This window comes from Buteo buteo, chromosome 11 (genome assembly GCF_964188355.1).
Source record: "Buteo buteo chromosome 11, bButBut1.hap1.1, whole genome shotgun sequence".
NCBI lineage: Eukaryota > Metazoa > Chordata > Aves > Accipitriformes > Accipitridae > Buteo > Buteo buteo.
The window spans coordinates 35,249,198-35,265,086 of record NC_134181.1 but is presented as its reverse complement, the minus strand read 5'-3'; the positions used below and the strand labels follow the sequence as shown (position 1 = coordinate 35,265,086).

The 15,889-nt window shown below is 42.5% G+C and overlaps 1 protein-coding gene across 1 annotated transcript in view; it reads left to right on the top strand.

Moving 5' to 3' along the window:
* The first annotated feature begins 508 nt into the window (after nucleotides 1–508).
* The window catches only part of GALNT9 (polypeptide N-acetylgalactosaminyltransferase 9), a 156,416-nt gene continuing 141,035 nt past the window's right edge, over nucleotides 509–15,889 (top strand). Inside the window, exon 1 of the mRNA XM_075039617.1 lies at nucleotides 509–749. Within this exon, the coding sequence (XP_074895718.1) occupies nucleotides 509–749 (241 nt within the window). The remainder of the gene's footprint in view (nucleotides 750–15,889) is intronic.

Below are 15,889 nucleotides of genomic sequence, written 5' to 3'. Positions count from 1 at the left end.
GGGGGCGGGCGGCGGCCCCCGGCAGGGCCGGGATGCGGGGCGGGGAGCCGCGGGCGAGGCGAGGCGGGGCGGCGCGGCACGGCACGGCACGGCGGCTCCACCGTGTGCATGTAGATGAGATCCCCCGGAGCACGTCACTCCGCACCGGCGCTCTGCGTTTGGGGCGGCGGAGAGCGAGGGCGGGCGAGCGGGAGCCGCCGGGGGAGGAGAGGCGGCGGCGGCGGCGGCTCCTCCGCAGGCAGCAGCGGCTCGGCTCCGCGCCCCGCGCTCCCTGCGCGGCCCCCGCGCTCCATGCCGCCCAGCCCGCCGCGGCGCGGCCCCCGCGGGGCGAAGGCGGGCGCCGGGCGGGGAGCGGCGCGGTGGTGCTGAAGGACAGCTCCGCTCCGCGCCTCTCCGCGCTTCTCCGCGCCTCTCCGCGCCCCGCGGCGCGCCCCGTCGCCGGGTGGCCGCGAGGCCGCCGGCCGCGCCGCGCCTTGATGTGCCCCCCGCCACCGCGCCGGCGGCTCCCATGGCGGTGGCACGGAAAATCAAAACTTTGTTGACGGTGAACATCTTGGTCTTCGTGGGCATCATCCTCTTCTCCGTCTACTGCAGGATCCAGGACCGCTCCCAGGAGCTGGTGCAGATCGTCCGGAGCGCGGACCGCCGGGCCAGGAGCCGCGGCGCCAAGGTGGGCAGCCTGGCCGACAGGGAGTCCATCCTGCAGCGCCTGGACCACCTGGAGGAAGTGGTCTACAACCAGCTAAATGGTACGGAGGGCTGGGAGGGGACGCGGCACCAGTCCCGCGGTGCCCCGTGTCCTGGGAGGGTGCCGCAGATCGGGGAAGAGCACCCGAAGAGCCCGCCCGCTGGGGAGGGAAGCCCGGGCACCGTGCGCGCTGACCCCGCTGCTAAAGAGCTGGAAAGGAAGGGGAAGAGCTGGCTGCAGGGCTTTGATGGAGGGATTTGTTCACCCCCCCCACCCCCTACCCCCACCAACTCTCGGTCTAAAGTCAGGACTTCCTCAATAGAGGCAAAGTTAAGCAGGCTGCAGAGTTCATGGGTTTAAGGATTGGTAGAAGTCCCTATGAACTGTACCAGGTTTTACAGTTTGCCTGGATGTATTAACTCTGCATGGGTAGGTGTTTGTATAGCAAATACATTGCTAGGTTGTAGCTGGCAGTCACGTATTTGGTCTCAGAACTACTTCAAAAACATTCTACTGAGTTTTTACGCTGTGTACCTTTAATGGTCTATTTAAATGTCTTTGCCATTTAAATTTGGTATTCTTTATGGTGAGGAGGGGAAGCATCCACCACTTCTTTTTATGACATTCTGTTCTAATTCACGAGGGTTGAAAAATCTTGGTAGGTAAGCAAAGAGCCCTTCCATGGCAGTTAGAACAGGCTAAGCTATAAAAGTTGTTTAGGACAGCTAACATTTCATATAGAAACTAATTCTTCAAAACAAGTGCATTTGTATTTGCACAGATTCGTAAAGTTTTACATGTGGAACATCAAAGAAACGGGTATGTGATTAAATACATCAGTGCTTTGGACAAGAAGAGGCTGAAGGAGTAAACTTTTATATGAAATTATAATATGAATGTAACAATTAGTGTCTAGCACCAAATAAAACTTCCAGTGTCGATATGTTTAAGTATACCAAAGTACTTCTAGGCTGCTTGTGAAAATCTTACTCGTAACAATGATTTAACAAAGGCTACTGTCGTGTCAAAATGCAGACAAATAGGAGGGTTAGGATAAAGTGTATTTCCTATTCCTACTTTCTGAATGACTGTATGAATCTAAGTAGGTTAGACTGTTATGGTAATATGCAGTCTATGCCAGCAAGTGTTATGGAACAGGCATTCCCTTACGCACTCATCTGTATAAAACGGGGAAGAGAGAAGGGGAATGTGGAGTGTGGGTGTTAGTCACAAAAATACACGTTCATGAATTAGAGACAAAGTGTCAACAACTTTGTTTCCTAACTGTATTCTGGAGTAGTTTTGAAGAATGTAAGATTTAAGGGGGAAATCCTCCTCCCCAATTCAACAAAGCCATAGAGTTCCCAAACTGAATTAGATCAGTCCCCAGGCTATATCCATCATAGCTCAGCTGAATGGGTTTTTTTGGCCCGAATTGATTTGTTCTTGGTGGTGTTCATAGGTGAGACTTTGTGTAGGATTTACCTGCTCAGGGCTCATCTCAGTGTAGCATCCCCTGGAGAATCAGCGGGGGTCCTTAATGTAGTAAGCAGGCACTGTTGCATGTAAAGACCGTGGCTTCACAGTGAACAGGAAGTTCTCTGTTAAGTATGCCTCTATTTTTGGGACCTTTTGCTTCTTCTTCTTTCATTTGGTTTGTTGGATATGGATAGTGAAATTACTTGAACTTAAATGTTACGTTGCTTCTTCAGGTCATAATAAAGACTGCAGACAGTTTCTTCTTCTTGAAAGTTCTTACGCAGGAAAATACGGAAAGTTTTTCAAGCTGAGCTGTTCAAATTTCCTATTCATTTCCCTTCAGTTTGTCTCTAACACAGCTGGGTTTTTTTATTACACAGTGGTACATTAACACAGATTAATTTTTTCATCATCATTGTGAAAAAAATACTTTGTCGCTTTCTTCTTCTTCTTCTTTTTTTTTTTTTTTTTTTCCATCCTGGGCAGCAAAATCAAAAAGTCGTAAAAAATTAGGAGGTGCTCCACTGAAATCATCGGAGTTGCATCTCTGTAAGTGAAATCAGGATCAAGCATCTGTGTTTGTCTTTAGCTCGCTTATGTTCCGTTTTTAATATCATGACTCATTACTTAGGCCATTAATGGGCATAATGCTGCTCTGGCAGCATTGAGATTCAAGGGAACCTGCCTGTGACAATGCCCTACCATGTCTCACAGAAAGACTGGTATTAGAGAAGCACTCTGTCTGCTCTGGAGCCGTGCAGTTTCATCCTAATGTCGAGTGAGGTTTCTCAGACATTATCCTGTATACTGCTTTATCACAAGGTTAGCGAGCCATCTGAGGCCTTTTTGGATGTTACTTTTTCATGAGGCAGGTCAAAGTCACCCTTGATGGAGAGACAGACATGGGCAGATGGATTTTACTCATAAGGAATATGAATTCCTTGCATACCCAGAACTCCTGCAAGCACCAGGAGTTTGAGTTCAGCTCAATGTTATTGTTATGGTAGGTCTGCCCAGATCAGTATTTCAATTTTCTACTCTTGGTTCTTTCTGTTTTGAGATCAGCAAATTTAGAGCCACCTATTAAGTATCTTATATTTTTGGTAATAAAGTCTCAGTGTTCTTTTATTTTATCTTTCTCTTCTATTTGGATTAGTTAGTCCTAAACTGGTAAGACCTTACCTGGCTTTTCAAGAGACTCTGTTGAAGATCCAGTGCAATAGAAAGACACTCCTGTGAGAGACCAGCCCTGCAGCTGCACCTATACAGAATTTTGTTTCTGTCACACTTATTTGTTTGCATGCAATCAAAGAAATGTTATTTGAAAGTATACCTTCTGCAAGGAAAAATAAACACAAGCAGTAATGTTACAAGTGTTACAAGACTCAACCTAAAACTGATCACTAGAGAACCCATTAACTTTTCAGTCTGAATAAAAACTGTGCATACAATGCCTGCGGAGGTGTGTGTAGGACGCAGAGGACCATGCATGAAAGTCAGTAGAAAGCTGGTCCTTGCAATTATCTTTGGCAGAACGAGAATTTTTAGAATAGAATGAATGAGAATTGCCATGATTCCCTGCAGTCGTGCTGACATACACCCAAACAATAGTTTTCAGTTGGCTCGTGCCTTGGTTTTCTATCAACTTAGAAAAATAGTATTTCTGAAAGCTTTCTTTGTGCTCAGTTGCTGCTGATTTTGGTGGAAGTAAATGAACGGAGAATGCAAAGGGAAAGGAAAGCAATTAAATGTGTCTGTGGAATTTCCTTGGTGAAACTTTATATTACCTCTTAATATTTGACTTCGGGTATAACTCAGTTTTTCAAAATAAATGTTATTCTAGATCAAGTTCATGAATCTATATATTTTTTCATTTTTACTATGGTATTTCTGTTGATGAATATGATTTATTGTCAGTCAACACAGTACTAATACCAGATACACTTAGCAATTCATGAAATGGCATAATGATAATATCTTGGTGTTTTCTTCCTTTGCCTCTATTCTTTGTAAAGGGGAAAAAATAAAAAAGATTTAATTGACTGAATTTTTCCCCTAATCAGTTTTGCATCTGAGTCTGTTACTAATGATTTACCGTAGAGGATAAAGAATTTCTGATGCCCCAAGTACAGCATAACCTTTCATGCCAAAAGCAATTGAAGGGTCAGACTACAATTTCACTGTAATTGCCTTTTTCCCTTTTCACTGTCTCTTTCCAGTAATACACAACAATCAATACAGCATGTAATTAGATTTCATTCAATCTGCAAAGATTAAGAGAGTTTTCATCTTCTCATTATGTATGCTCACATCATGTCTTCCTACCCATGTCTTCTACATTAGACCTATTTGACCTGTTCTATTGCAAATGTGGAGGGATAAGTTTGGAGTATTCCCTTGAATTTGACAGATTATCATTCTTTACACATAATAATTTGATTTTGCTCTCTTTGGGAAGATTAAATACAACAGCAATTTCCAGTATGATAAATGGGTTTTATATTGCACATGCATTTCATGGAGGAGGCTGGGGAAAAAAAGTGGACAATTCACATAATTGCAGCACACAGGCTTAAAATGGTGGAAATAGCAGGTCCTAGGTGCAGAGGACTGATTCATGCAGACTGTGACTCCTGATTTTTAGAGTGTACTGGAAGCAAAGTGATTGCATTTAAAATTCAGCCTGGCAATCTGCATACTTAAAAGGTACAGTAGTATTTTTAAAAGGACAGTTTATTCTTCATAGGCTTGGGACTGGTTGAAAACGGTTCCAAATTTCCATATCGAAAATAAGGGTTGGGAACAGGCTGCAAATGAATCATGCGAATGTCCACATCTGATTTATCAAAAAGTAGCTTTTACAGCTGGCAGCTTTCAGCTGAAGAGTAATTTCTTTGCACAGAAGAGACGTAAAACCACATGTGCATGGGGGAAGAATAAGTGTGCCTGCTAGCCTTACATTAATGAAACTGCACCTTCTCATACCCACATACAGATTCTCATGTTGTAACTATTTCTATTTGATTTGTTTATGGTCTGATGTTAACATGCATCTGATAAAATGAGCACGTAATTATCTCCAAAAGTATCAACTTACTCGTGGGGCTTGCTCTCAGCCATGTGCTTTCCTTGTCCTAGTGAGTGGCTTCTTCATGCAGTCTCATTTTGAGGATTGTTTTAAGAAATGCAAGGTTGGGCCTAGTGAAGGCAGGAGTGAAAAATATAAACCTTGTTTTTTGGGTTTTTTTTTTTTTTTTTTTTTTTTTTTTAAGTTAGGCTGCAGTTTATCAGTTTACCACACAGCGCCTAACAAGTATTTCCAATTGTTCTAGATCAGTTACTCAAGGTTAGGTAAGTAACCATTGTTACAGGCCTGACCTTCTGTATTGCAAAGTGATGGTCAAGTCCAAAAGACCGATTTCCACTTCACATTGGTGTTAGCTGTGTTAATCTTGATTTATGTAGCTGAGGAAACTCATAATCAGTGCTCTCAGCAAGGCCAAGGTTGTATTCCCCAAAATAAGGGAAGAAAACATCATGAGTTAATATTTAGGTAGCCCCTATAAATATATAAGGTAATATTTGAAATAGTATTACTCTATTTAGACACTTTAGGAAGAAAAGTTCTAAAAGTTTGGTAGAAAAAAGAGGGTAAATCTCTTTTGTAAAACAGCCAAAATTGCATTCAGGTCTTCAAAATATCAACAAATACAAAAAATATGTCTCCATTCCAGCAGCACGTCAGTGATTTTAAAGTCTCTCCCTGTATTCTGTGTTTCATATACTGGTAACTATTTTTTTTATGTAATGTTTCTGCTTTTTGCGTTTGTAGCTGGGAAGAAAGCTTATTTTGACAGAAAAATCATGTGGTAATTTTATCATTGACTCACTTATTTGTGTAGAACCTGAATCATTTGTACTGTATAGGATTAAAGGCAATGTTTACAGAGGTGGAAAGAAAATCTTTGACTCGTGTTGGTTTTGTTGCCCTTTATGAGGTATTCCAGTTCTGTTTGTTTCCATTTCTTTGTAGATGTGGCTGGAGTTGGAAAAGCAAATATGGGTCTGTAGTTGTAGTGTAGTTGTTGCACATCTATAACCACCACACAGGTTTAGAGGATTAGAAAACCTGGCTTTAACTTAATACCCTTGATAGTGGGAGGTGGGGTTGTTTTTTGAGTTTGGGGGGCGGGGGTGTTTCTTTGATTTTTTTTTAGTAAGTAAAGGCAGGTTGTAGTTAAACCAAGAGCATCATTTAACAGTGCGGTCCCAGCCACTGAGTGCATGGCTGTTCTCCAAGGAAATAATAAGATTTATGAAAGGAAGGAAAAGAAATGAGTCATGTTTAACAAATCTTCCTTTTATTAATGCCTCTCTCTAACCTTACTAATGGATACTCAGTCTCTCTTTCTCAGTATACTTGGCATAATTTTTATTATTGTTATTATTTGTGGGGTTTCACTTGATAGTCATTTGCATCGCTTAGTTTAACGAACTGAAGGGGGCAGATGGGTGAGAAAAGAAAAAGAGCCTGTGATGTTCTGGATAACAGGAAGGAAGCAAGTCAATGACAGCAGAGCAGCTTCCAACCTTGTTGTAGTCCTATTGATCAAAACTGTCCTCTGAAATAAGAGAACTTTAGCTTTTGAGAATGAAAGCCAGATAGAGATGCTCCCACTGACCCAAAGTCATCTTCTCCTGAGAGCACAGAGCTAAAGCAGCCAGTGCTAACTGGATGTATATATGACTTGTGTCTGCTTTGTCTAAAACCCATGGCTATGGTGCCATGGAAGTGGCTGTGAATATCTGGAAGCCTCTAGGTGGAGGCAAAACCCATTTCAAGGACAGCATGGCAGATGCAAACAGTTTAAAAATTGTCTTTTTGCCCTATATTTTTTATCGTTTCAGGTGTTCTGTAATATCCAGGTTTCCCAGACAGTTTTAGAGACAAGCTACAGCACAACTGACACTTGCTGGTTATTCAGCAGGTCCTGTAGGACATAAAAAGAGCATAAAAATTACCTGTAGCAAGGCTATCTCCTCAGCCAAGATTTGCTTGACTTACGGAACAGAAGGGAGTAATCAGGGAGCAGCGTGATGCAACTTGGTCTCAGGTCCTCTCATTTAGCTGGGGTTACTTTGATTTTAAATGCATGATAATACTGCTGGGGATGAAGGTGACAAACTTGGTTCTGTAATTTATTTCTCAGTCTAATGTGCTAGGCTTTCAAGTTCTTAGTTGCAAACTCTCTAGTACGCTGAAGAGTATGGAATTTCACCTGCTGAAGATAGCTTCAAAGCTCGATAGGCTTCATCTTTTCAGTGTTGGCTTACCTCTAATTTCTGTCCCATCTTCTTTCATTGCCCACAGCATCCACACTGGTAGCATACAAGAGTACGGCATGGAAAATCTGTATGACTTCTCTGGCCTTGGTTTTTGAACTCTGAAGCAGTAGGAAAGGGCTTTCATTTGCATCAACAAGAGGTCCTCTAAAACAGAGAGAATTGAGGATGGGATTAGTATTTGTGGCAAAATGGTCCTTTTTTCAAATTGAGCTTCGCCAGTTGGCTTGCTGAAGTGATGTCACACCTGTGATCTGGTGTAGATCTAAATGGAGTGAGCTGTGTGTGTATATGCAAGTCTGTAGATGTCCAAGGAAGTGGTATTTTGGAGCTGAGTTCTGCTTTCTTATCTCTCTGTTTAATATTCTCCTCCCACAGTGAGGGAAGTGGGCTTGTGTTTCTGTGGTTCTTTGCACTAGCTTTTTATTTCACCTGGTTTAGCTAATTCAGACTCATTGCTATGCATGGAAAGACAGCACAGCAGCACTTTCTGTGGGAAATCCAGTGGAACATCCAGAGGAGCGCTCACACCGCTTTCCTACCCCTCCTTACCCCCCAGTTTCATTTTTGAGTAAGTGTGTGTGTTTGTTTGTTTATGCTGCTTATGTCATCTTACTGAAATGTGTGTTGAGAGGGCTCCCTTCAATGTCTATAGATAGACAAGTTGTTGGTCTTCTAGAAAGAGGAAGAAATGGATGTCCTTGGGGTAAAGTACACTCACTTGCTGTTTGCCATCAGGCTAAGTTACTCTGTATGCTCTGCCCAGTCTTGCAAAGCAGATGTGGCTACTTACCTGTCCCTTTATTTTATTTGGATGACTTGTTCTGAGGGATCTGCTGTCAAGCCAAGGATGAGCCTAGGACCATGAATTGTTTTGTATCCTCAGCTAGGGGGGTCCTTAGTGAAACAATTCAGTAGAAAAGGGCCAGTTTGGGGAATCTCTGACAAATGGCAAAAGACCTAATATATATATATATACTTTTTTTTTAAGTATGTCCTTGATTACAGGCTTTGGAGGAGAGTCTGAGGGCAGCTGCAGGGTAGATAGCTGAGGAGACGATAGACTGATTCTGCTTTGTCATCATGAGCAGTGTGGACGCATAGTTTTGTCAGGGGCTGAAGAGTTATCTAAGTAAATGAGCAAAACCTTTTTAGAAAAGGTGAGAATATAGATTTCTGAATATTTTAAGCCTTGCACCACCTCCTATGGAGTTGTTCTGTAGAAGCCCTTTCACTTACCACCACAGTCTGATTTATACTTTTAATACTTGAGCTGTAATTTACATGTCATCCTGGGAGAATGGGCAATGATTAAGAAAGCTAAACCAAGGAAATGTTTTTTAAAAGAGCTTCTCTAAGCACTGCTACTTAAAAATGGTTCTGTCTGGCAGAGGTATCTGATGCCATAATACTACAGGAGAGGGTTACCTATTTCACAGCATCATTTGAAAATCACATCTAAATAACCCAAACTCAGTGGATGAAAATACAAAGGAACATGTTGGGCCTCTGGGATTCTCTAATGCATTTGCTTCAGTTTTAACCTCCTGGGCTAAATAAATGTTAGAGCAAATGCCTAAGAGGCAGCTGTAATGCCAGTATCTCCCTTGGGCTGAATAGCCACTGTAAAATAGTGTAGCACTGGCAAAAGCCATGCTATCCCCCAACAGATTCCCGACGCCTCCTTCCTCTCTGCAAGGCCAAGACACGTCTGTGGAAAGAAGCTGCTGATGTAAAGGCCTTTGTTATCTGTATGCCACTGGACTCCACTCCAGGAGGACAATTCCTTGGCTGTACAAACCACCGCTTTCCCCTCTTCAGGCAATTAGCTGTGGCAGGAGGGAGAGGAGAAAATCTGAACCTGTGTAGGCAAAAGGCAGCCATGGAACTCAATTATGCACCTTTTACTTATATTTCAGAGCTACTTATACAGGCAATCCAGTTGCCTTTACTGGAGTACTCATGAGAATAAGTACTTGCTAGTGTAAGGGTCTCACGCGCTTTATAAGGCATGACTCAAACCAGGTTTGCTAGAGTTGCATTTGAATCACCGCCTGGTACAAGCAGCATAAAAAGTCTCTCAGCTAGGCTTAAATGTCTGATAAACTGATCAGGGAAGAAAATGGATCCTGCCAAGTCTCTCTCTTCTGTGAAGTTCTTCAAATATTCAGACACTGTGAAACACAAGTACTACCCACAGAGGTTCACATAGGGCTGTGTTAAACTATGCAGAGATACCTGTAAGGGGTATCCTCCATCATAGACTTCATAGACTCATGAAGCACAGAGCTGGTCTCTCTGGGATTACCAATGTGTTACTAGTTTTTGTTCCTGGGGAGGACTGTTAAAAATCATGTCTGCGATACAGTTGGCCGTTGTGTTTAGTCTGGAATCTAAGTCAGGTACAAATCCGACACTGCTTTCTAAGCAAAACGCAGATCCTGCCAACTCCTGTTCTGCTGTCAGCAGCGTGTTGTGTGGATAGTGATAGATATTGCTGGTTGGATGAGGTAACTTGCTCAAATAGGTTTTTATGCCTGCAGCAATGATCCAAATTTTCCTCAGCTCACCTGTGCACTTAGTCCTATTGAAGTCAGTTGTCTAAATTCATCCATGCTATTGGTCCAGAAGCATCAGCACAGCCAGTGGTTATCAGCCTAGTAACTCCAGTAGTAAATTTGGCCAAATGAAGGTACTTCTGTCACAGGATGAAGAGTATATTGGCTAGTTATGATGATGTATATGTAGTATAAAGGATAAATTCATGCTGTGTCCCTGTACTGCTTTAGTATGGTTGAGAACAGTATCCTTCCTCCTTGAAGATTTTGGAGTGCTTCCCCTTTCTAGTATAGATCTGGTGAGCTTTGTGTTTCTACCTCTGACACCCACTACTGAAGTCTTTGATTGCTTCTGTGTTTGCACTGTTTGGCTCCAGTTTGCACTTTGCAAAAAGAGGTACACAGACCAGGAGATGAGATTAGCAGCCTTATCGTGGCTCTCTTGCTCCTGGTATCTGAGCAAGCTTTCTTCAGAGATTGATTTATCTGTTTCCACAACACTGCACAGTACTATCTACCTAAAATGGAGCAAACCTGAATCTTCTTCTCACACTATGTCTGTTATGTACGCTGCTGGACACAACCCCCCATGCCTCAGCCACTGCCTGTGCTCCCATGGACATAGCTCCTCCATCCCTCAGCCAGTGCCTGCATGGTAGAAGCCCTTCACTTTCGACCTTTGAGATCTGCTTATGCCTATGATAATTTTTGTCTCAGTTTGACAGCGTTGGGCAAATTGGTGCCTAGCTCACAGAATCTAACTGGGATCTAAGACTAGGCTTTTCCTCAGGATTTGATTGAATAAGTATTTTCAGTGTGTATATGCAATTAAATGCATATGGATTATCTATGTCCTAGCTGAATGGTTTAACCATTAGTATATTGTTTAAAAATAAAAACAAAAGGAGGATCATATAACTTTCCCTTTCCTTTAGGTGAAGAATAAGACCTCTGCTGCATTCTTTAGAGCTTTGGGTCTTATGTGGGCAAATGTTTTCAGATTCCAAAGCAAGGATGAGACTTTTCATTCTCTTTTCAGTATCCTCTGTCGACTAGCCCCATCCTGAGCCTCAGCCAAAGGTTTGATCACTCCCTGGAGGGAGAGCAGGTCCTTCCTGCAAGCACTCGGCTTGGACCCCAGATGCTAGCACCTGGCAATTATCCTCAGTAGGTTAGAGCACTGTGGAATGCATCAAAAAATGGAAATGGTGCAAGGTCACACACAGTGTCCAATTCCTGTTTCCCACAGCCCAGACTAGCATCCTAGCCGAGGTACTGCCGTACCATTTGCAAAGCAAAAGGGGCTTTGTTGCACGGGAGCTTATTTTTCTTGGAAGGTATCCACCATGACAGCTAGAAAGCCCTCTCCTGCAATACTGGAGAAGTTTGCTCCTCATTTTGTCTCTGGCATTTTTGGTGGGGTGATAGGGTTAATTGGTTGTTTTTCATTTGGATTCTTTATGCTGGTTTTGTATTTTATTTGGCAGTGGGGCCTTACTGCCCTTTTAGAAATTGAGTTTATTTTTTTCTACAGCTCTCATATGCCTCTAGGATGTGAAGCTTTTGTAAATAAAAATGTATTTTTTGTTATATTAACTCATTTTCAAGCAAGCTTTGTGTTGTAGAAAAGATTGGTGGTATTCTTTCCTGTGCATGCTGAAGACAGTGATAAGACTAAAAACATCCCCAATTGAAATAGCATTGTATAACCCAGAGGTTAGCCTTCCTCAGGATTAAAACTTGCAGTCAGTTTATAGATTCCTTGTAAGGCAGATTTCTAGTCACCCAGCCATGTGTAAAATGAGGCTACTGATAGCCGCAAAATTTTGCATCTGCAAAACTCAGTCCCATTGGTGACTACCACAAGCACAAATCTGTTGATGAAAGATGCAGATACCCATTGTGCTGGTGTCAGCTGGCCAGTGAGGCTTACGTATTCCTGTGCTGTTTTTGTTAGAAGCACCATACTGAAGGTGCCAAGCAGGGGCTGGGTACCATTCTCACCTCTAATAGGAAAACCAGATTTTGCTGCACAGAGATGTTAATCCTAAAACATGATGATAGATTGCAGGTGGCTCCATGTAACAGATGGGAGTGGACTATGAGGTAAGAGTGAGCTGATCATGTTCAAGTTATTAAACAATCTAATACTAAGCTGCCTAACTGCTGAAATAGTTGATGCTTACAACTTACACAAGCAATGAGTGGGTTTGGCTTGGAAAGATGGGTGGTTGAGTGGTTTAGGTGTTAGCCTGTGTTAACCCTGGGTTTGGAAACCACTTTTTTTTTGGCAGTTCTGTTATATAATTTCTCTGTCACATGGAGAATCCCCAGAATCCAGGTCTGCAGATTTAGGCTTCTGACTTCCAGCACCATCTCAGGGACGTGGGCAGCCAAACGCTCCACTGGAGTCTGCTTTTGTATTTCCTCCTGGTGACCAGAATTTTCTCCCACTTTTTAATGATCTTTTGCATCTGCTAGAAGTTGCAGCTCTCTCAACACTTGAAGAATGTACTTTGTTTATTCACTGGTAGTATTGTAGGGACAGTGAAAAGATGTCCTGGTTTCAGCTGGGATAGAATTAACTGTCTTCCTAGTAGCTGGTACAGTGCTATGTTTTGAGTTCAGTATGTGAAGAATGCTGATAACACTGATGTTTTCAGTTGTTGCTCAGTAGTGTTTAGACTATAGTCAAGGATTTTTCAGCTTCTCATGCCCAGCCAGGGCACCTGACCCAAACTGGCCAACGGTGTATTCCATACCATGTGATGTCCCATCTAGTTTAGGAACTGGGAAGGGGGGGGCAGGGAATCGCCGCTCGGGGACTGGCTGGGTGTTGGTCGGCGGGTGGTGAGCAATTGCCCTGCGCATCATTTGTACATTCCAATCCTTTTATTACTACTGCTGTCATTTTATTAGTGTTATCATTATCATTATTAGTTTCTTCTTTTCTGTTCTATTAAACCGTTCTTATCTCAACCCAGGAGTTTTACTTCTTTTCCTGATTTTCTCCCCCATCCCACTGGATGGGGGGGAGTGAGTGAGTGGCTGCGTGGTGCTTAGTTGCTGGCTGGGGTTAAACCACGACAAAAGATCTGCAGGTATTAATTATAAATTTCCCATTTTTCTTCAATTTAATATTTGGCAAACTCACTTGATATATCCTTCCTGGGATATTCCTTTAGGTGTAGACCTGAACATGTCAGCACCTGCACTGAACACTTTGCTCTCAGCTACTCCAGCTTTGAATACACAAAACCAATAATCTTCAATTTTAGACCCGTGCCAGCCTGATCCTCCTCCTGTAATAGATCCATCTGGCTCAACGGCATTTTCATTCAACAGAAAATTAATTCTGGAACAGAAGTGGCTTTTATAATGCTAGTATCCAGTGGGGTTATATGTAAAACGTTCTGTTTTCTGAAAGAGTCAGCTTGGTATGGTTCCCATATTGACAGCCATGTTCCCATTTCAGGCCTACAAAACTCTAAGCCAGGCTACAGAGAGCCCTCTTAGATGAGGTCAGGGAATTAAGAATTTCTTCTGTGATTCATTCTGAACCTGATCTGCCTAATAACTGGATTCTTTGTCTCCCTCTTTGTCACACACTAAAAGTTCACAAAGTGAGATTTTTAAGTTTTCCTTGCACGGTGAGAAGAGTGAACAGAAGATATGCAGAAATGGAGGAGAAATATTCATGAGAGTACAAAGATATGGCCTAACTTTGAAGCTGGGATGGTGCAGCCTGGCATGCCAATGGACACAGGCTGAGTGATGCAGCCCTCAGAGAAGGTGTTGATCATTGCAGAGTGCATTTCTGCATATGGTACAGGACTGCTTGTTTAGGCATCTCTCAGCCTTTAATCATACTGACAAGAAGCTGGAGCACAAATACTGCTGTCTTAGAGACACAGGGGAGGTTGTGGAAGAATGAGACCACTGAAATACTTTGTAAAATTCTTCTTATTAAAGTTGCTTATAGTCGATGAAGTGAGCATGGGATTAGTGAACTGGAATCAGGGTCCCTGCATGAGTCATGCTAAGACTGCTCTAGCCCTGAGGAGAGGTGGAGTTCCCCATTGCACCAGAATGTACAGCAGGTTATTTTGGTAAAGCCTGTAACACAGTTTGACAATTCATTTTAACGTAGATTGTTGATAACTATTCTGGACCAGAATTTCAAGTGGTGAAAGCTGTCTCTTACATAGCCTACTTATGGCACTGTAGTAGCAAGATCAGAATCAGGCCCAAAGGACAAGACAGCTAATGCAGGATCAACACCAATTAGACATGACTAGGTGATGCTACATGTGATGGTAGGCTGAGATATTCTCTGCACAGTGTACCATCAGAAAACAAAACTGGATATTTCTGGATAGAATTTTATTTTGGAAAAAAAGGCAGCGTGTGATCTTTTGCTTTTGTCCCTGAACTGGAAGAAGATGCCTCTAATCTGTTTGATGCATGATAGTACATGCCTATGGCTTCTCAGGATATGGTTGTGAAAGTAGAGGTTGATTATTTCCAAAAGTATTTTGACAGGTACTGAACTGATAAATTCCCTGCTTAAAAAAAAAAAAAGGTTTTGTTTGATACTCTGCTGATGAGGCTGTGTGGATTTGGGATCATACATTGCTTTATATTCCTTTCAAAGGTAGGGAGAGAAAAGCAACCCTGCCATAAACAGTCAGAAGGATTAATTTCTTAATAAATGCCAGGGTTGCATGGAATGGTGTGTCCTGCTGTCATGGTGCCTCACCTCTAAGTCTTGTGTCTCTCCCTTCCTAAGGGAAGAAGTGCTAATTTAGCAAGTCAGGCATTTCCATATGAATTTTCTTTAACATGGTATCTTTACAGGGAAAGTAGTTTTAAATGGGGTCACAGACATACCTCATTATTTCATTAGGAATCCCCTAATCTGTGACCAAACAGCATGCCGTTTTATTACTTAACCTGGTTTGGTTCTCATCATTGCTGCTAACACCTGACAAGAAGTGTGTGTAAGCTCACAGAAACAGGAACTGGGGGCTAAAGGAGCAGCATCAGTGCTAGCTTCTGAGAAAATATTTAGAGCTGCTGAAATACAAGACCCAGGCTTAGGAGACCTGGGCTTTATTTCCAGGTGTGCCTTTCCTTTGCTCTTTAGCTGTGGTGCCAGTTCCTCTGTCTGCTTTTTTCATCCTCTCCCCTTATCTCTGTCCTCTATTTAACTGAGGAGGTCTGAGTCCAGACTAGTCTATGCAGCATCTTACCTCGTGATATTGTTAATCAATGATATAAAGAACAGCCAGACATCCAACAGACCTAGACATCCAGTAATTACCGCAATTAATCCTAAAAATAAGTGTTTAGTTCCTTGAGCAGCAAAAGCAAGAAAGCTGACTTTCTTGTGGGTTGGTATTGTAAAAGTGAATTCTTGGGTGGTCCCTAATAGCTCCAAGAGGTCTCCTGTATTTGATGTTTCACTGAATCTCTTCTCTCAGTAGGAACATTTTAATGCCACTTTCTTCCCAGATGTCGACTTTTGTGACACTTGCAGAAATGTAATTTTTTGAGACCTCTGACTGTCTGCCAAGCTTTGGCTGAAATTAGACACAGTCCTCAAAATCTAACGAGCAGAGGTGAGAGGAGGGTATGAGGGAGAGAAGCAGACTGATGGACAAATGCAGACAGCATGATCCCACAAACTGTTTTTTCCTAGCAAGTTGGGCTAAAAATCGTATTGGTGAGAAATGGGATTTTTACTCATTTAAACACAAACATGAAAATCAAGTTCTTGGCTTTTAAAGGAATCAGGCTCAGATCTTCACATTGAATTCCT